Below are 22,552 nucleotides of genomic sequence, written 5' to 3' on the forward strand. Positions count from 1 at the left end.
TACATAGGCCTCCATGGTCGACCATGATCTATCTGGCTCCTACTTACGTCCCCAAGACCACTTCTCATCACTCATCCTGCTGCGCACTAAGCTGCAAACAGGCTAGCCTTCTCTTGCTAGAGCATACTAAACCTTAGTGTCTTTACCCTGTCTGCAAAGCTCTTCCCCAGCTCCATTGTTGGCTAGCTCTTTATCATCCTTCAAATTACGATTTCCATGTCAGTTTCTCACAGAGGCCCTCCTGTCCAGTTCACCCCTGCGATCATCACAATATACTGTTTCTTCCTTAGCACTTAGTGCAATCTGCTAGAGGTTTCTTTCCCATGTCTCTCACTGAGGTTTGAGTCCTGGCTCTGCCCCCTGTTTGAGGTTTTATCTTGGCCAAGTTACTTAGCCACTCTGAGCTTTATCTCAATATTTATCCCACTGGGCTGTTTTATGAATTAAACTACATGAGGTACATAAAAGCACCCAGAATAGAACCTGGCGTTAAATAGCAGGGCTCGATAAATGTTAGCTGAATATGGAACATAAGTATCACAAAAGAGGGAAGTGTCAGGAGTATGCGTTCCCCAAAGTTTGGTGTTAACTGCCTTATAAACAACCTGGAGTAACAAGTATACAGTGCATTTTTAGCTTGCAGGAATGCCACAAATTTCTGGAGGATGCAATGAGAAGTTGAGGGAAAGAAGTTGCTGCAAGAGTTTTTCAGTGCGAATAAGCAGAAGAATGCAGGTGAATTACAGTGGGGGCCAATTAATATGAGATAAACTAAATCGACTGTTTGTTAATTTTTGTGTGTGAGAGAGAAAGAGCGCAAGTGGGGGGTGGGGGAAGGGGCGGAGAGAGAGAGGGAGACACGGAATCTGAAGCAGGCTCCAGGCTCTGGGCTGTCAGCACAGAGCCCGACAAGGGGCTCGAACCCAAGAACCATGAGATCATGACCTAAGCAGAAGTCAGACGCTCAACCGACTGAGCTACCCAGTGGCCCCTAAACAAGTGATTCTTTAAACTATATTTTCTTTTCCTGCCCCTTCCAGAGCTCCTTTCTTGCCAATTTCTCCCCACCTGCACCCCGCCCCCACGCCCACCATGCCCTGTCCAGGTTCTGAGAGAGCCTGACACACATCAGAATCTCTGTATCAGGACTGGGGCTGCATCACTGTGGGGAAAGTCAGCCTTCCCAGGTGGTTTAATGCATTCCTCCTGCCTCTAACCCAGAATTTATTTCTAACAAACTATACTGAGCTAAACCATGTGCTAGAAATTACCAAAACAACCACGCAAGACTGGAAAACCTTTCCCAGAAAACGGCACAATGCAACCTCAAAGACAAAAGATGAACCAGAGTCAGCCAGACAATATAAACCACGAGACAGGAAGTCTCTACCTTAAAAATAGGATACAGTCCAAAAGGTTATGCAAGGCATTTGTCATCTGGGTGGTGAGGTTTCCATATTAGCCATCAAAAGCTTTTCTAATGCATAACCCACCTGCAACTATATTGCAAAATTATAAATGAACAATGCTACAAAAAATTAGAAATTCTGTGGAGAGAAGCCTTTTGAACTGCAACAACCACACTCACTTCCTTTCCACAACTATAGACAACAGCCAGGAGTCCTGGATTAACTGGTTTGGGAAAGTACCACACACTGACAGGCTTCAACACCAGAGAACTGTTTTCTCAGTTCTGGAGACTAAAAGTCCAAGATCAAGGTGTTAGAAGGATTGGTCTCTCCAAAGGCCTCTTTCCTTGGCTTGCAGATGACCATCTTCTCTCTGTATTTCACATCATGTTACCTCTGTACATCTCTATAACCAAATTTCCTCTTCCTAGGACACCAGTCGGATTAGGACCCACCCCAGTTAACTTAATTATTTTAACCTAATTATTTCTTTAAAGGCTCCGTCTCCAAATACTGTCATATTCTGAAACCTTGCAGGTTAGAATTTTAAGCTATGGGTTGTGGGGAGACACAATACAGCCCCTAACACTCTCCAAATAAGACTGAAGTTCAAGCAGGGTGAAGTCTGGTGAGAGTGAGAGGGCATCGGTGGGCTGGTGAGGGTCAGGAGTCCAATGTCAAGGGGTGAGAAGAAACTCAAGGAAGGGATAGTATGCTGAATGCTTACTATATGCTGGGGATTGTACTAATATTTTTAAAATGTTTCTCTCATTTAAGCCTTATAGCATCTGTCAGGGAGGTATTATTATAATTTTAAAAGTCAGGAAGATAGTCTTACAGAGGTAAAATAACTTTTCTAATGTTATTCAAGTCATAACATATGGAGCTAGGATCTAAATATAAGTCTGCCTGACTCCAAAATTCTTTCAAGGATTCCACGTGGCCTCCTGGGCTCTGATTACACACCCCCTGGGCTTCTCTGTCCAGGACAGCCGTTCCTCCTTCGTTGCTCTCACATCCTACTGGCCTGCTTAATACCATGTGGCTCCCTGTCACTTTTGATTCCGGATGCACTGGAGAGCAGGGTTTAAAATGTCCTCTTTGTCACCCTTCTTCCAGCAACTAACTTAAACACAACCTAGAACCAGATCGTTTTACAAACTTTGGACACAAATAACTTAAATATTTGGTCATATTTCAGGGTAGTAGTTGGACCTTGGCTTTCCTGAGTTCTCAATTCAGGAACTGGGGAGGACACTGAACTTCGGGCCCCTAGGACAGGAGTGAGACAGCGATGCAGGAAAGATTAGGAGATGGGACGGGGGTTTGCTGATCCCTCGTCAGCAGTAGCGGGAAAGAAAGATCATTTTTGAGGTCAGCACTCCCCAGCGCACACACCCCTATGGTATGTCTCCCACTTGTAGAAACTGGCCATGAAGACAGACACAACCTTCATCTCTCTGAAATGGTAATTTGTATTTCTTACACATCCAAATCCTCCCAGTTAGAAGTATTTTTCTCTCTCTCAAGAATCTATCTTAGCAACTTGACCATATCACTGCTCCAGATAGCTAAGAAGCTCTAAATCTACAGAAACAGTATAAAATGCAACTTACCCAACAGAAAGCTGGGAACACGCACTTGAATCATTAAGAATGTGTAGGCCTTTCAGTACATCAATTTTTAAAGGGAAGTCCCATGATTTTAACTTTGTCCCATGATTATGGCCCTGAAAAACTTACTGCCACTTTCCCCTTGGCGAAGAGGAGGGCAACTCCTAAATCACGGACTGTACTAAGCAGTGCAGTTAAATAAGGAAATCTGATCTCAGGGTTGGTCCCTTGATCTTTGTGTCCTCCTTTCAAGGCTTACTCAATGGAATCCTATAATCCCCAGTCTCAAATTAAAATAGAAGAGATTCCCCGTGCCAGCAAGTTGTGCAGATCTCAGTGCACACAGAGTTACTCATCCTGTTAGAGAGAATCGTATGGGCCCTCCCTCTTCCACACATGGCCATAATCACCTCAAATACCTACAGTGCCTGGGTCTTTTCAAGACCTACTGCCTCTCTTTCCAATTCCAGATGCCCTTGTTTGGGTTGGGCCTGGCAGGCATGGCTGATTCCTGTGAACCATGCAAGGCTCTAGGAGACACCACACCCCCTGCAAAGTCCCACCTGGTTCCCGCGTAATGGTTGCCCACTATGAGGAAGACAGTCAAATAGGGATTTCAGATCCTGAAAACGTTTCCTACACTGGTCAGAAACAAGGTTGTCAAGTTGGAGGGGCCTTCATGATTACACTGTCCAGCGTAAACTATCAGCTTTCCTACACGTTTATATACATATTTATTTATGGGTAGCAAGCAAAAATGCCACTTGCGGTGTGGTTATTTCGGCACTTAAAAATGTGTATGCTAATACAGAGATAATTTTTGTAGTATATCTTTAATGTTATTAGATCAATCTCATTATCTGGTAGAATCATCACAGAGGACAATACTGAGAGTGTTTTGTCTTCACTACCAAACATTAGCTGTCTTGATTAAGTAGAAAAATTAATGCTTATTTGCTTCTACAAGGAAACGGGCAACCTTCTAAAACCTCCTACAGTTAGCAACTACATGTCGAGTACTAAATGACCAGGGTAACTATTACACAGTGCATTAATATGTTTAAAAATTAAACAAATATTTCTACGCTTGTGTAAATTCTTTGGCATTTATGCAGTACTCCAGAGGAAGGAACTGTAGAAAGCTGTGATTCCAACCTTTGTGTCTACGAGGCTCATCAGAATAGAATTCACAGCAGCACCCCTGAAGGGAGAAATCAAAAGATTTAAAACGACATCAGCACCAGCAATAATTCCTGCAGTATTGCACTGGGTCACAATGTCTATTCGCACACGCAAGGGTATCAAAGGGGGACTCATCCTCCAGTACTGAGTCACTGGGAAGCACTATTTTCTCTTGTAACTTCACGGCCACATATTCACATAGTAAACCCACACACACAATCTTTCTTTGATCTCAGCTTGAATTAGTACTTCCCTTCTTACTTGCAAGCAGCCATCCCCTTGCCCTAGACTGCAATTACTCACATGGCACCAGCAGTCTTCACCTGACAGTAACTGCAGCAATGTATATTCAGTTGCAGCAAACTTGATACAATCTGACATAATCATAAACTGGCAGTCCGCAGATGAAAAATCTTCACTGCCTCTGCTGTATGATCCATTATATTACAATAGTGCAATAGTATACAAATACCGCCAATCATATGGCAGACATATTCATTCATTCATGTACGTAGGAAGTTCTAAAATTTGTGTACAGAGTTGAGTAAGACAGTCATCAATATTTGGAATGAGTCTCTTCCTTGCTCATTGTGTGAGCTGCATCCTGTTTCCTGCCTGGATCTCTCCCCAGTTGTACGTACTGATTTTTGCTTCTGTTTGTAAACCATTTTCACTTACCCTAGACCTGCAGGCAATACAGATTCATGAATTGTGTAGTCCCTGTATGGTGGGTAAGGATCTAGTTCATGATTAATACCGTAGGTTACTGAAGCATCCATAGAAACAGGTATGTTTCCCCCACTTCTCCCCGCCAACTCACGTTACCAAGTGTGTATACCATTTACACTTGTGAATGTGTTGCTTTTTAAAAAGATAAAATTTCTACCAGTTAGCATTAATGCTCTGGCTACTCAAAAAATGTTGGCGAATTTTAGACTATGTACAGTGGGCCAGCAGCTCTCAACATCCCTGCCTTGGGCGGACCTGATGGCCAGCATTTCATGAGGGACACATTCTCCAGGAATGAAGGCTGCCTCATGGGCAAAACGGGATTATTCACAATTCCCAGACCACCAACTTTCCTGCTGGCCATAAAAGGACAAGGCAGTTAAAAACTGTTACAGTGACATTGGTATGGACCTCACAGATACCTCTGGAGACTTTCAAATCTGGATGTTTACAAGGGCATACAAATACAGGCTTCTCTGGAATCACACTTTCATAAAAAATCACCTGCTAGGAAAACTGTATGCTGATTCTCAAAAAACAAACAAACAAACAAAAATTAAACTACCATATAATCCAACATTACGTTTCTGGGTGTATACCCAGAAGAACTGATCTCAGGGACTTGAACAGGTATTTACTTGCACACCCATGTTCAAAGCAGCATTGTTCAGAATAGCCGCAAGGTGGAAACAACCTAAATATTCATCAACCAATGAATGGATAAATAAAACGTGGTCTATACATACAATGCAATATTACTGATCCTTAAAGAAGAATGAAATCCTGACACACGCTGCGACACGGATGAACCTTGAAGACATTATGCTTAAGTGAAATAAACAGACACGAAAGAACAAATAACATGATCCCACTTATGTAAGTTACCTAGAAGAGTCAAATTCATAGAGACAAAAAGTAGAATGATGGTTGCCAGGAGCCAAGGGGAGAATGGGGACTTATTGCTTCATGGAGACAGAGTTTCAGTTGGAGAAGATGAAAAAAATGCTGGAGATGGATGGTGATGGTGGCCCAGCCATGTGCATGCACTTAATGCCACTGAACAGCACACTTAAAACTGTTAAAATGGCAGATGGCGGGGCACCTGGGTGGCTCAGTCGGTTAAGCGTCCGACTTCGGCTCAGGTCATGATCTCGCGGCTCGTGAGTTCGAGCCCCACGTCGGGCTCTGTGCTGACAGCTCAGAGCCTGGAGTCTGCTTCAGATTCTGTGTCTCCTTCTCTCTCTGCTCCTCTCCTGCTCATGGTCTCTCTCTCTCTCTCAAAAATAAACAAACATTTAAAAAACAAATAAAATAAAATGGCAGATGGCTACAATAGTACATTTATTATGTTATAAATATTTATTTAACATATATATATTTAAAAAAAATTTTAAGCTTATTTATTTATAAGAACAGGGGAGGGGCTGAGAGAGAGAGAGAGAGAGAGAGAGAGAGAATCCCAAGCAGATGAGGGGTTCAATCTCACAAACTGTGAGATCAAGACCTGAGCCAAGATCGAATTGGACTCAACCTACTAGCCACCCAGGAGCTCCTGAGTTATATATATTTTACCACAATAAAAACTTTCAAAGAATCACTCACTCTAGAGCCTACTCAAACTGAGAAATTAAGGTAATATCCAACTCGAGCTAAAGTTTTCTTTCTCACATCTGGCTGTTTCCACAATTAAGGGTTTTTGTTCTTTAATCTTTTCAGAAAAAGGAACCTCAGAAGTGGTAAATAGAGAACAAACTCTGCTGAGACGTAGATGTCTGGCTAGGCATTTCCAGTGAAATGCTTCATTCATGAGCCTTCCCAGATTCTCAGTGCTTGGGATTCAAAAGAATGTCTGGGCAAAATTACAAATTCCACTCCTTCTTGACCTTCTCAGTCAATAGGAAGTGGATGAAACTGTGAATGAAAATCCAAGGACCTCAAGGGTCTTGGACATCCACTTCATACACATATCAGTCTTGGACTGTTAGCCTTAACTCAAAGTTAAATTACGTGCAGCATACTCTGTTCAACAAGGGAGGGGCGCAGGGAAAGGGGAGTTGAAACATTTAGAAGACCTTCCTTTTTTTAATCTAAAAGGGATAAAAAAATGTCAGCACGTCACGGGGAGATTTCAGTCATCTGAAAACTATTAAAACAGAGTCTGAGTGCTTCGAGCAAAATGCATTTCACTTTTCAGTGATTATTTTAACTAGTGCTAATATTTTATATGTTCTAAATTATTTCTAATTGCTCTTTTAAATTTTCAAATGGATTCTACAATTAGTTTTATCAAAATCCTTATTACAGATGATTATACTTCAATATCCAGAAAGGGGGGAAAAAATGTATTTGATTGTTGAATTTGTGTCTTAGTTTGCTAGGGATGCCGTAGCAAAGTGCTGCTGACTGGGTGGCCTAAACAATAAAACATTTATTTTCTCACAGTGCTGGAAGCCAGAAATCTGAGATCAAGATGTCAGCAGGCTGGGTCTCCTCCGAGGCCTGGCTCCTTGGCTTGTAGACAGCCATCTTCCCCCTGCGTCCTGCGTCTTCACATGGTCTTTCCTGTGTACCTGTGTCCAAACTTCCTCCAAGGAGCATTAGAACTCAACCTAATGACCTAATTTTAACTTAACTACGTCTTTAAAGGCTCTCTCTCCAAACAAAGTCAGATTCTGAGTTACAGAGGGTTAAGGTTTCAACATGAATTTGGGGGGAGTGAGGGCAGGAATTCAGCCCATAACTTGAAACCATAAAAATATTACAAAGCTGTTTATGAACATCTGCATGATCAAATAATAAAAAGGTAAAAGAGATAATACTCTCATAAAGGATTCACGTTCTTTGATGCCTAAAATGTCTACCGGGCTCACATAAAGCTCGGGCTCACACAAAAGGGCTCACACAAAAGGCTCAAATAAACACGTTTAATTTGTCTCCTTTCATTTGAGCAAAAGTAAGTATTGAATACTATTGTCTACAATCCTCTGTGTCAGGGAGACATTGTTAGGGCGCTCATTAAATTTTCTGTGGATTATCTACATATAATAAGAAAGTTAAGCTTGCCTAATAGAGTAAAGCCTTCTTAAAAATTGGATTGAATAATTTCAGATTTCCCAGCAATCCACACCCTGGTATATCGGTTTCTTTTTGATAAACTTTTAAAATTTGGGGTCTTCAGAGTAGAGTCAGTAATACATTCAAAATAAAAATTCAATATCCACATTATTAAATTCTCAGTTCTTATTTTATGTGACATGTATTTGTTGATTCCTACCTCCTCTCTAAGACCCCTTCTCCCCTCCCCCAAGCTTCTTCTTCTCAGTCAGTCTTCTTTGCTGGGTCCTACTCATCTCCTGAACTCTCAGTGTTTTGTCTCTAGTCACTTTCCATTTATTACCCCGGGTGGGACAAATGTATCCAGTGTTGACTCTTCAAATCCATTTATATGCTGAAGATTCCCAAATATATTCCTCCAGTCCAGACTTTCTCCTAAATGCCCAAGTCACAAATCCAAATGCTCACTCCACATCTCTATTTCAATGTCAACATACCCACCACTGGTCTGAGATCACCTCCTTCTACCTGCAACTCTTCCATCTCAGCTGACTGCCATCCTTGAGGGTGTTTAGCCCCCAAACACTGGAATCCTATTTACTCTTTTTTTTTTTTTTTTTTTTTTTCCCACAACTCAGGTAAATAGGTCTGGAAATTCTGTGGTTACTACTTTGAAAATACATCCACTACCCCCATCATGGTCTGATATACTATTTTTTCTCACCTGGACTGATGAAGTAGTCTACTTGTTACACAGCAGTAGGAACGATCTTTAAACATAAGTCAGAGTACGTCACTGGAGTACTCAACATCCTGCAATGGATCACTTCTCTCACCCCAAAATCTTCCCAGTGGTCTACGGGGCCCTATATAATCTCTGCCTTTTCCACACCCCTTCGACCTTGTCACCTACGTCCCTTGCCCCGTTCCCTCCACTCCAGCCAAAATGATCTCCTTATTCCTCCTCTAACTGCTTGCAGACTCCTGTCTTAGGGCTTTCAGCTGGACTGTTCCATCTCCCTGAGATGCATTTCTTCCTCACAGCAGCATGGTTCAATCCCTCAGCATCTCTAGGTTATTGCTCAAATTTCATGAGCGCCCTTCCCCCCACTGCTACCATATTTAAAACGTGAATCTTCCACTGGCATTCCCAATCCTCTTCGCCTTGCTTTTTGTCATGACACTTAGGTCATAGAAGCTACTTACTTAGGTTTCTTATTTGTTCTCCCTACCCCTGCAACTAGAATGTTAACTTTAAGAGCAGCAAATATTTTTGAATGAATGAATAAATTTTAATTTATTAAGGGCATTCTTTAAATCATGGATGGTTGAAATGTACTCAATTCTTGGATTTGGTAATTATTTGCTAAATGCACATTTGGGGGGGCCTATAATGAATCCCTACTCCCTACCCCCTTCCGACCGACATCCTGCTCTCAGTTCTTAGCTCTTAGTATGTCCTAGTCCTGGAATAGGCGACATTTCATTAAAAATAGGCTATGATCCAAGCCTGATTAAGGCAAACCGGTCTCTCTCCTTCACCCCTGCACATTCACTGACCTCCCTAGAGATGCCCTGGATAATCATTGGTCGTAGTTAAGTACATAAATCTCTTACTGTCTTTCTTCCTAAAACATGTCATATGGACTTGCCTACTTAGAAATAAATTCGATCACAGATTAGCCCCTGAAGTTTGGAGCAGGCTTATGACTTGCATTTTGCAGATCATACTAGAAATGTCTTACCTTGCCTGTAAGTGGTATCAGGTGTCTCTCATGACACCTTGACATCAGCTGTTTTGCGGCAGGCTGCTTTTCCCATTTGTACCCCCAAAGTGAATAACATGTGCAGTAGAGAGACTATATTTTAAGGCACACCATATTTCATATCCCTACAAATTTGGTGAGAAGCCACACTTCAGATTCATCTACCTACAACTTTGAGATGACTCTTGGGCCCCCAAAAAGATCAGGGACAGACTCCTGTCTGAATTTTAAGACACCTCATTTGAAACACACCCTTCAAATACGGTGAAAATCCACTGTTTACATAATGCAACTAACACAGAGGCAGACACTTGACTTTTTTCTCTCTATAAGAAAATACATAACCATGACAAAGCATTTTAGTTTTCCAAATTTCACTGAATTATAATCCAATAAGCCTATAAAGTTCTTGGAAATACATGAACTGCTTTTTACAAGGATTATATCTATCATAAGATGATCATGAAGACAAAGTGCCTTAAAACTGCTGCATTCTTTGGACATTGGTTTTAAAGGACATTTAAAGAACAAGGTTTTTTTGTTTACTGGTGTTTATTTTGCTGATGCACTCCTCTGGAGCACTCTTCTGCTCCTGTAGGGTGGCAATGCTCGTGGATAAATCCAGAGAGGTGAAATTAAGTATAACAGGAATGCTTAATTTACACTTCACAGGAGGGGAAATTTGGGGATGCCGCGGAGAAATACTGACAAAGAAATAAAACTCAATCATCTATAAAAGCCCTTCTCTGTCATTTGCATTTTTAAAATGTAATCACCAACATGTCTAAAATGAACTGCCATCAAATACGCATTTCAGAGTGCAGAGAAGCGCTAAATGATAAATGCGGCATGTAGTTTTCGCTGAAGAGTGCCTCCAAATAAAAATGGATTTTGTAACATTTCTGGCACTAATATTGATAATTGAATTTAAAAGTCGCAGCCAGATGAAAAGTCAAGTGAGGGAAAATGCTACACAAACGTTTCACAATGTGACATAATTCTGAAAGGAAAAATTTCAAGCAATCGTGGTTTGTTACTTTACTGCTACCATATGCTTCTTAAGAAATCAGGTCACCTACCTCCTCCCTGCTGCCCTCGCCCCACCCCCTGCCCTGCAAATTCCACCTTTTTGCACTCTCAGCTTTGACTGAGATAAAAATTAAGATCTTACGATAAATTACCCTTAAGGGAATTGAAAGATATTTCAACGGTTTTCTAACGAACTATGAAAGAAATTAATTCAATTATGTCCTACTTTTATTATTAGTTCTCTGTGGTACCTCTAAGTGGTAATATAAAGTCATCGGGTTCCACATCATATTGAGACTGTCTTTCCAAACGATCTTTCTTTGGAAAACTGTTTTCCCAACAGAGCACATTAAGGATCTCTGCCATGTTCTAATATATCATTCCGCAAGTTCGTATTTCTACAGTCATGACAAACAGTGCTGGGGTCTCAGGGGACTCACGAACTCACCACTTCCTAGAGAAAAGGAGGCTGAGGGATGTGATACAGCCATCAAAATACACGAAAGCAGCACTATAAATTATAAAATGTAAGTCCTGCTTCCATCACGGAAAAGCACAAATTTCCCATCAAGACAAAAAAGTAAAAGCAAACAAAAACATTCACGAGAATTTTCTCACTGAGAACTCATCCACGTTCATTTCTGGGATATGTGACTTTTTTTTTTTTTTTTTTTTTTTTTTTTTTTTTGGTCTTCCTGGCACTTCTTCCTACCATGGAAGCCAGAAAGATCAAACACCTGCTCTTGCTGAACCCTGCTGGCCGGGACACGGGCACAACAACCTCAGCTCGGCCAGCCGATGCTCCTGGAATCATCTTTACAGAGTCCTACCTAGGGAGTGGTGGTCGTGGTTCCTGCACTCCTTGAGGGCCGGCCACCAGGACGGCGGCTCCCACAAAAGGCCATTCCTCTGGTACATGTCAGCTTCGCTTCACCCACCTGTCCTTGGGTTTTGCCTATTTTCTAAGCTAGTTTCTACAGTCTTTCCATCAATGGAAAGGAGTTGTTTTCAGGAAGTTCTCTGCTTCCTCAGGTTCATCCACCACATCACATGCCCTGAGCTGGGAGCACAGTAAAAGCTGCCCAGGCATCAGGTAGGAAAGGACGGAGCTGAAAGAGCCACATAGTTCATAGCAGGAGCAGGCACTGCTGGTCGTAATTCTACTCTGAGATATTTACATGTGGTCAGATTCATAATATAATTAGAAATTCATTACTACCGAATGCTCTCCATCAGCTCTTTTTTTTTACCTGCTTTATTGATTATTCGTTCATGCTGGCCCAGCAACCAATTCGTAGGCTCAGAGGAGCAGGGAATTTTGTTTTCCAGTTCTGCTTTCCTACCTCTTGGCTAGGGGAGTGGCATTCTGAAAGGGAATAACCCCTCTCCTTCTGCCCAAGCCAGACAGAAGGGTTCAGGGTTCCCCACCCCTGCCCCGAGGTACTTTTTTTCCTAGCTATTAGGAAACGATCTCCATTAAGTTTTCCTCTAAATCACCTCCGTAGGGGAAAGGGCCTGGCACATAACACGATTCAATAATGCTTTTGAATGAACCCTACTCAAACCCCTCTGACGCTGACTTCTTTCTAATGTTGCGGAAATGTTCCATCTCTAGAGACGATTAATTGCCGTGATTTAAGAAAGCATCCCTTTAGCTTTTGTTTAATTACTGGAAACACTGAAGCACGTATTTAATTTAACGGCATGGGTGACATTCTCAGTAAGCACTCAACAGTAAACTTTCTACAACAAGCCTTAGTTTAAATTGACTTTTTACTGCTGAATCCTATTCTTTGACTCATTTACATTATGCAGTTGTGTGTTTATGCATTAAAAATGGATAGAATAAGACTTCTTAAAAATCACAAAGAGATCAATTCATCCAACAATTATGGAGCACCTCTACATGCTAATCACCACGATGACTGTTGTCTCTATCATACAAGACATGTTCTCTCTAACAAGATTTAATAGCAAGCAGTAATGCTGCGTCACTGAATACATCAAAAGAAAAAGAATTTTCTGACACACCAAATGGAACCAAGAAGGCATTAGGCAGAGTCTTCTTTTCTCCTACCTTCCCAGGGACCATTTATATGAAAGTCAAATGGTAGCACCGATCAAGAATTTGGAACATACACATTTGATTTTAGATTTGAAGAAATGTTGAGTTTTTAATCCCTCTTTCCTATAATTTAAAATCTTCAAATGATTTGAGACGCCCAAGAAGTCACACACCTGATACTACTGCGTGATTATTGTCAATGAGAAATAGTTTGAGTGATTTATGCATTAAATATTTACATCAGTTTTCTACAGATGTACCCTCTGTGTCCTTTAAAGCTATTTTAGTAATTATAGATGGTAACACTTGTATTCACAAGATCATCTACCTGTAGTTTTTTCAAAAAAAAAGCTTTAGTGTCCTGTAATTTTTTTTTAAATGATAGTTTACCAAAAACAAGACCACACTTCTATCTCTGTGTGGCTCAAATTCAACTCATGATGGAAGGTAATTTAGAGCCCTGTTCAGTCTCCATCCTTGAGCTTGCAATGACCTTGAATTAATGGTCGACCATAGCTTAAGAGTATCCAAGTATTAGATTTTATATATTCTCTCCTTAAGGATGTTTGTTTAAAAGAAGGAAAACATGATTGTGTATCTCTCACACTGATCTCTAAGTATGCAGACTAATTCATCTGATTCTTGTACATCTTTAATAATCACTGTGGAATATAAGAGAATACAATCATTTCTGAGGATTGCTTATTAATCAAGACTTGCAAAACAGTGAGTAAGCCCCCAATATTCTAATGGACTCACTTCTTAAACTCCAGACTAAGCAATCTCCTGCCTAAGGGCCAAGTCTAGCCAGCCAACTATTTTTGTAAACAAACTTTCATTGGAACAGTCATACCCACTTGTGAAGGTATTGTCTGAGGCTGCCTTTTTGCTGCAACAGCAGAGTTGAGCAGTTGTAACTATCTGGCCCAAACTATACATCATTCTAAAAATCTGAAACCATTTTGTAAAGGCTGTTGGCTCACTTTCAGCTGTGTTAACTCTTATTAAACGACAACAAAGTTTAACAGAGTTGCTAAATAACTCTAGAGAGATCTGGTGGGGGGTTTGAAGGGAAAGCGAGACATTTTAACATTCGTACCAGGGCGGCTGAAGTCACAGCTGACACCTTCATTGGTTAATTTGGAGAAAGGACACAGAGCTCAAACATTTACCTTCACCTACAGATGCCGGAGGGAGGGGGTTGGCCTAGATAATCTCTAAGCTATTCAAGCTTCATGATTGCTTCAAATGACTTAAGTAAAGCCATAAGCAAACTCAGAACCATGAGTACACAACTGAATAATAAATGTTTCATGGCACCTGCCTGAAGTGACAGCAGGGAAGTAATACATTTTAGAAAAATGGAAACCAGGATGGCTAAAAGAGGGTATGTGGAAGTTTCTCGTACTCTTCCTGAAGCTTTTCTGTAAGTTTGCAATTGTAACAAAAAGGTAGAAAGATAGTTAAAACCACTTTTGCATGTTTGCACTTAAAAGGGAAAATTTCTGTTACCCTCCTCAACAAGCGAAGTTAACACAATAACTGCCAAAATGGTTTTGTAAAACATACAAAGCATGTCCGGTACGTCCGTGGAACCACGCAGGGCTGAGGCTGCGCACCACCCTTATTCCAATTCTGCATCCTACATTTTACCCTTGGTACCTGTCTTACTTTATGGAAGATGAGCTAACTAAAACCAAAGGGATCAAAATACAGAATAGACACAAAAGAAGCCGAGGTGGAGAGAACAGCAGGAAAGAGAGCGAAGGAAAGAGGAAGCAATACTGTGAATAAAAGATCCTAGTTAATCAACAAACTATATCGACACGTTCCGACTGTTCACAAGTATTAGCAGACCTCTTTGATGTTTTCTTTGGCAGAATAGGAAGGCAACTTGCTGAGAACCCTTGACTCATACAATATAAATCCATCCTATGTACTTTATATGTGCATATTCCAAGAAGAGATAGGACTTTAATTTTATAAAATACAAACATCACGCTAACTGAACAAGTGCCTAGAGAGCCACACACATTCACATTGTTAAATATAGAAACTCACTGTAATGAGAATCATTATCTCCGGTTTCCAAGGATACCAAGATAAGCACTACTCCTAAATTGCGGTTCATTCAGCAAAGGGCACAGAGTAATTTATATTCAGGGTCATCCTCAGCTGACAGCAGATGTAAAAGGGGGACTAGGGTAAATCACCCGGGTTATATTATTCTATTCTGTTGCCTACTCCGGTTTCCAGTTACCACCCCCCTCTGGTCCCAACCCTGGCCAATGTTTTCTGGGTGAAATTTGGAAAATCTGATTGTAAATATCAACTTCCCACAGGAGAAGAACCCACAAAGGGCAGGGCAGTCTGAGATGTGATTAATGCCCGGGGGGTGGGGGTGAGGAAGGCTGGAATTCCCACTTGCTTTGTTTATGGAAAGGAGAGGAGGCTGGTTTTGTGTGTCTGTCTCACCAGTCGCCACCCCTCCCAGTGCCTCTAAAGGAACCGTACAGTTAATTTCAACTTCCCACTCAACCAAGGCTGTCTATCCAAGCTATTAGAGCTTACCACTCCTAAGCTGCCACAGTTTCTAGAAGGAAATTCACCTTCAATTTGTTCTGTCTTCTAGACTCCACAATGTAGACTTTCCTATGATTACTATTTTTGTTTCTATAGTAACAAAAATATAAAAACTACTTTCTGACAACCTCAGAGATATGGCCTCGGCATCATTTATTTGTTTATTCAAGACCATTTATTGATTGCTTTCAACATGACAGGCATCGTACTCAGGCAGACAGGCAGTGACAAGCGATGATAGGAAACTTCACTTGGATCACCTGGGAAATAATCACAGGCCACGTCATGTAGGCAGTTTAAAAAGAGGGATTCCCCCTCTTAGTCAAATTTTCTCTTACTACCATGGTGATATAGATTTCATGGACATTTTAGATTTGCCTTAAACTATCAGAAAGTATATATAAAAATCTGATCCCAATGTAACTATGATTTTTTCATCTATTCTTCCCCTATTACCTATCTATCCAATACGGTAAGACTTCCCATGTAGCACTTGAGCCAGGACGGAGGTAGCTGCAAGGAGAGAAAGGCTCTGCCTGCCTTCATAGGCTTCCTGCTGATGGATAGGACACAGTGGATCAGGCTAAGCTTCTTAGCTAAATGTGATGATGGAGGGAAATATGCGCCTGTTTTTGTTGCTGTTGTTTCTTACATGTTTATTTATTTTTGAAGGAGAGGGAGACAGAGCATGAGCAGGGGAGGGGCAGAGAGAGAGGGAGACACAGAATTCGAAGCAGGCTCCAGGCTCTGAGCTGTCCGCACAGAGCCGGACGCGGGGCTCCAACCCACAAACTGGGAGATCATGATCTGAGCCAAAGTTAGACACTAAACCAACTGAGCCACCCCAGACCCTCCTTAAAACAAAACAAAACAAAACAAAACAAAACTTTTTTTTACTACTCAACCCTTTAAAAAAAAAGATTCACTTCTTTTGTACTGAAATCGTTTTCACACTCAATACATAATAGTATCACATTTAAAAACTATACGAAATGGGCAGTTAGTCTCAATTCTCTTAAAAGTTGTGTCAGTCATTATTTTGGTATACTATCGTGACACCTATTTCTTACAAGGAGCAACATTTTGAGGTAAGATGGCTTCAGACAAGATTCTGTGACTCCTGAAAGTTCTGAAATGCTTTAAGTTGATAAGGTCGAATTAAACAGGCCACTATTTAACCTTTCTCCTTGTCCCACCAGAAGCTAGAGCTCTGTATGACAAAAACGTAGGCACTTTCTCTGGTGAAACGACAAACACAAAAAAGCATTCACAAGTCCCCGGCAGAAAGGTCATCCTCTTTTAATACCTTTTCTGATAGCACAGACCAGCTTTCACAAACCTCTGAAGGCAGAAGCCCGCTCACGGCTACGACTGTAACGTCTAAACTACGGTCTTGCGTATTGCACACATCTTGGAGAATACTTTCTGATGGCTCGCCCGCCTTCAGCCTCCTGAGGACTAGAAAGTGTACAACTGGCAATCCCCAAATCATAAAAGCAAAAACAAACGACAAAGCAAACACCCAAAAGCCCCTGAGAGCTGTCACAATTTTTTTTTTTTTTTAAGTGGATTAAGGACAACCAGGAAAGGACAGCTCTGACACCCAAGGCCGAGGCCACCATCCCCCGCGCGGGTCTGGCGCAGCCCGAATCCTGGGCCCAGCCGGGAGCCCTCCAGCCTCCAGCGCAGCCTCCGCGGGCCTCACCTCTCGGCGGAGGCTGCTGGCAGCGGGCACCGCCGTTCTCCCCGGTGCGGTCCCGCCGAGGTAGGGGGGTGTGGCTGGGGTGGCCGCGGCTAGCGGAAGGCGGAGGGGCGGCTCGGCTGCGGAGTAGAGGTGACACCGTAACCGGAGTTGTAAGGGGGAGGCGAGGGGAGCGGGAGCGGAGCGAGGCTGCCCGGAGGCTGGCTTCGGCCGCCGTGGCAGCGCCGGGGTGGGGGCCGCGGGGGCGCACGGGGGTCTCGGGGTGCGGAGAGTGTCAGCGCCGCTGGGTGCGTCGGGGTCCCGACGTCCCGGGACGGTCGAGGTGGCCGCGCTGCGGGCGGAGGGCGCGCGGGGAGGCCGCCCACAGGTCGGCGCCCTCCCTCCGGGGACCCGCGGGGTGGGCCGGGGGCGGCGGGGGTCCGTGCGGGCGCGGCGCGCACTCACCTATGCACAGCTGGATGGCGTAGGCGTAGTAGGACCAGCCGAGCAGCAGGCTGATGAACACCACCGGGATCCAGTAGAGCACCCGCCGGCACCGCCGCCTGACGCTGCCCGGGCCCGAGGGCGCCATCTTCCAGCCGCATCCACCTGCCCAGCTCCGCCGCCGCCGCCGCCCGCGGGCCTGGCTCCGGGGCGGGCTGGCCGCGCCCCGCGCTCCCGGCGGGACGGGCCCGGGGGCGGCGGCCGGTTGCGCTGCGGCCACTGCCGCCGCCGTGGCGCTAAGTCCCCATCCCGCAGCCCCGAGCCAGCGCCGCGGACTCCCGGCTCCTCAGCCCGGGTGGAGGCGGAGGCAGCGAGAGGAGGGCGAGGAGGAGGAGGAGGAGGAGGAGGTGGAGGAGGAGGAGGAGGGGCGGGGGGAGGGCGAGGAGGGGGAGGATCGGAAGGAGGAGGCGGGAGTCTCCGCCCCGCCCCCGCCCGTCCCCGCCCCTCCGTCCCCCGGCTGCCTCCTCCCGCCGGGCCCGCTGCGCCCTCGGGCGGCCACCCCTGCGCCCCGGGGCCCCTCGCGGCCCCGCGCCCCCTCGCCGCTGCCCTCCCCACCCCCCCACCAGGGGCGCCCGCGGTGGGAGTGAAGGAGCCCATCTCGGCCCTCCCGCCTCCCCCTTGGAGCCTGGCTTCGGGGTAGAGAGGAGGAGGCGGGCGCCACGGCTCGGGTCGGCGGCACTGGCTGCGGGCGTCGGGCGAGGGGCGAGGGAGCGCCCGCAGCCCCCGCTGGCGCCCGCAACTCGGGGCTCCGTCCGGGAGCTGCAGCGGCCACACTTCGCGCAGACACGCGCGCGGGGGAGGGGAGGGTGACAGAACCGACCCGGGAAGCTGGCCTTGGGCGCACGGGACCCCTCACCTGCCGAGGCAGGTAGGGAGCCAGTGGCCCACCCGGATAGACGCGCCACTAGAAAGCCTTCAGGCGCTGAGGCAAGGGTCCCTCCCGGGCGTGGAAAATTCTCGCTTCGACTTGTGGGTCCAGGTAAACAGGCAGAGGGCAGCAAGGGCGGGGCCGATTGTCCAGACCTGCTGAATTGTCGTTTTGGGGGGCGACGAAGCGTACTTTGCTACACAGTTTGGGGGGGGGGGGACGAAGGGGGGCCGCGGTGCACCCCTCGGAAGGGTTGCGAGGCTGTCTGCTGGCGTGCAAGGGGACCGTGGAATGAGGAAGAAGCCCTGTGGTTGTGCATCCAGAGATCACCGGAGTTAGAGTCACAGATGACTTGCTCTGGGAATCTGAACTCTTTTGTCACGTTACTTAGTGATTATGCATCACCATGCCCACCGCCGCCTGACACCGGAGTCCCGGGGTTCTTCCGTGGACTCTTTTCACCCCCAGCCCATTCTTCACTACCATGCCTTCTTTTGTGGCGGCAATTCTAAATTTAGCATGTAGCTGGGTCTGGAGTGGTTGCTGAAAATCGTGGAGGGAATTCTAAAGGCAGTGAGACCAAAACCCTAAAACACGAATGCTTTTGAGGTTGTTTGCTTTGTAGCCTTCCTCTGATTCTGAACGCACCGATTCCAAAGGGAGACACCTCAATAAATGTACTGTATCTGAATTATATACATAATGACCATGTCTAGTGTGCACAATTTTACTTAACATTAAAGAATGTATGTATTTAGGCCACACAGCAACCATATGGAATGAAAAAAAAAAAGCTTCTGAATGGCATAAATTCAGTCAAAGAAATTTAAGCTGTTCTGCCTTTGCGATTATTTTTCTGTTGATTAAAAAAGCAAGCTACTCTCTCCTGAAATAGCTACTATATCACACACACACACACACACACACACACACACACACACACATCTCTTCACACTTCTATTCAAAAATGCAGAGAAAACGCCAGTCAAGTTTCTGTGGGATTTTAAATAATTGAAATGAGAACATTTCTGTCCCAGTGAATCATTTTATTTTGGTGCAGCACCTAATACCCTTTATTCGGTACCCTGTAGAGTAGATTAGTATGAAAACATAACTTCCATGGAATCTTTAACTTTTCCCATGAATAGCAACCCTATGCTCCCACCAGAAGAATCTAAAGACAAAAAATAAAAGTCCCTACCAGTGAAGTGAGTAGCCGCATTTGGGCAGCAAGACGGTAAAAACAGACTCAACAGCCGCCGCCCCCGCCTGCAGTCCTCCCTGATTGCCTGCGTGTGTGGCATTAGCAGCAGCGTGCTGAGGGCCAATTTAAATGCCCTTTGCCACATTATTAATGTCAAAGACTCCTTCGTGGACTCCACCCCACCAAGACTAGCAAATCTGTGATGGAAGAAGGTCACCGATGATTCCTAAGGAATGAAATGCAAAGTCACACTTCCCATATGGGAGCAGTAGAATAAAGTACAAATTGAACCTGATTAGGTAGCAGATGCTGTTCCTCTCCTAATCGTTTTACCAGGGTCTGGAGGTCCAAAATGCAATAGGATCACACAGTTGACGTATCTTTTATCCCTTTGGAAGAATGTGTAGGTGTAACATCTTTGAAGGAGTCTACGTTGTTATTACGTATCTAAAATGTTAAGTGTTCTCATTTGTAATAAATATTTGTGGAATAATCCCAACCTGCTTTTAGCCATTTTAAGAATACTACTATTACTGGGCTCTTCAAGGATATCACTCTTATCTTAAAAAAAAAAAATGTAGCCCAGGAATAATCATCTCCAAAGTCACACGATGACAAGACTTATCTCTGCCTAGGCTCTAATTAGGCCGGCATAAGCATGCATTCACAAACGTAAGCTTTTGGGTTGAGTACCCAATCTCTAGATGTTAGGATCTAGTAAGAGTGGAGGTAAAGCTTTAATTTCAGAATAGAGAGGCTTTGATTTTTTTTTTTTTTGCCTTATTTAAGGCTGTGCATCAACAGGAAGACAATTTGAAGGTCATAGACAATTAAGAAACTTCACTAGAGACTCTTTCACTAGAAGTACAGAAGGTTCAACTCACAAATTTTAGATATTCAATCATTACATCAAATTGTGAATTTCATGTGATAATTTTGATAAAACTGCTATGGCCATTTATGAAAAAGAGAGTCAGCTACAGCTAAAGAAGGAGAGGGCAACACTAATGGAAAGGGAATGGCCAGGCAAGCAGGAAGCCAAAGGGGGCACACAAGAAGAGGAGAAAGGCTTCCTTACCAGGCCCAGCCAGACCCTAAGAATGATAATTCCACCCTTACCAGGCCTCTGCCTAGATGCTCCACCCACTCAGTCGTTTATCAAAGTCATTCACCTCCAAAATTTCAAAATCTCCATTACCAGACCCTGTTCCCACAGAGGAAACTTGATTTTCCTCTTCTGTCTCCAGTCAAGTACTTTGAACCACTCCCCCCCGATTCTGTAGTCCCCAGTCTCAAATCTATTTTACTATCATTGTTAAGACTCCAAATCTTCCTCCTTCTTCCAGAGCCAGATTAAAATGTTCACTTACTTCCTTTCAGAGTGTGAATCAAGAATAACATGGCAACCGAGCCTGGGGAGCCATGGACCCATCCTGAGTCTTGGACCACCATTCATGCTGTCTATCCTCTACCTTAGGTATGACCTACCTTAGGTCATCTTTTGAGCAAAACCACGCACCAGCAACGTTATTAGGTCACTGGCTTGATAGTTTCTCTTTGCTTCCAGAAGTGTTCTCAGAGGGAAACATTGCATCTTTGAAGTGTCAAGTCGATTTGATTACTCTCAGGTATGTGAGAAATGGATTGTATTGATATTGCTATTAGGATATGGTACGTGATAAATACTGCCTCCGAAATTTACAAGGACAGAAAGGAATGAAGTTGAGATCTGGATGCATTCCTTTACTTAGGATTCTCCCATCCTTCTTAGAGCGGTCAGCAAAAATATTGATGATCCTCTTTCATTATTTTCTTAAACTAAACTTAAATCCTTTTGTAAGTTATCAGTCCGTGACATCAGTGACGCTAGTGTTCATTAGCACTTTTATAATAGTGGCCAAGATACTCCCTGTGGGAGAATGGTGGCCTGCCCAAACCACATGTTGTTTCCGGACACAGGTAAAATAAAAGCCATTTTAGAAAGGGAACCTGGCTCAGGGAATGCGGTTACAAAGTAGTGCCAAGAGACACTTTGGCTCCCAGAGATCGACAGTTTGCAGTTAGCACGAAATGGAATGGAATATGATGAAAGATAACTGCAAAGGCTTAAGAAATAGGTGGTTGATTGGATCAACACATTGGGGAAACTGTGAAGCGGGAAAAACTGGCAAACTTGGCCTTTCAAGCGCTCTAGGATCTCTATGGCGGTATTCACCTGTCTCACCACTAGATGGCAGGCGCACACCAAGGTGGTATTCACCTGTCTCACCACTAGATGGCAGGCGCACACCAAGCCGTGCGGCTCGGAATTTTTCAGAGATTTCAATAGCAGCGACCCTTAGCTTCACCAAGGCAATTATCAATTACGAATTTAACTTCAATGCACAATTGTAACTAATTATATTTTAATTCCACAATGTATGTGATACTTTGGTGGCTAATGATTAATTACTAAAAAAGCAATATTTGGAAAATTGAAAAGAAATAAGAGAACATTTTTCTGTATAGCGAAGTCATTTTGATCATGCTTACTTACACTTCTTTACAGTTTGTGCAGGGTTAATTTTTTTTTAGAAATAGATCAAAAGTTTTCACTTAAGTGAATGTTGTGGCCTACACTAACCTCCCTCCCTTGCCCCCAAATGGGAAGAAGGCAGTGTCTGTGAATCCAAAAGGTAGGCAGACGTTTGCACCTCATGGGCTGGCAGCATCTTTAAGGAGTGACACAAAGACAAAGCTTCAATTAGACATTACTTGATGTGGCCACTGTGGAGTCGAAGGGTCAGTGGCTAGCAGACCAAGGGCAACAGAGTCCCGCATTGTGCTGGCAAGTGTCCAGTGCCATCAGGGCAAGTAATGGCATCC

General features: G+C 44.0%; 1 protein-coding gene across 2 annotated transcripts in view; it reads right to left on the reverse strand.

The window, feature by feature from the left end:
* The window catches only part of ZDHHC2 (zinc finger DHHC-type palmitoyltransferase 2), a 70,230-nt gene extending 52,442 nt beyond the window's left edge, over positions 1–17,788 (reverse strand). The window contains exon 1 of one of the 2 annotated variants that reach the window (XM_043560151.1): positions 17,577–17,788. In XM_043560151.1, the coding sequence (XP_043416086.1) occupies positions 17,577–17,703 (127 nt within the window). In that variant the 5' untranslated portion in view covers positions 17,704–17,788. Of the gene's footprint in view, positions 1–3,025; positions 3,172–17,576 lie in introns of those variants that run through there. The other variant, XM_043560160.1, reaches the window with a different exon arrangement.
* Between the last annotated feature and the right edge of the window lie 4,764 nt (positions 17,789–22,552).

This window comes from Prionailurus bengalensis, chromosome B1, assembly GCF_016509475.1.
Source record: "Prionailurus bengalensis isolate Pbe53 chromosome B1, Fcat_Pben_1.1_paternal_pri, whole genome shotgun sequence".
Taxonomy (NCBI): Eukaryota; Metazoa; Chordata; class Mammalia; order Carnivora; family Felidae; genus Prionailurus; species Prionailurus bengalensis.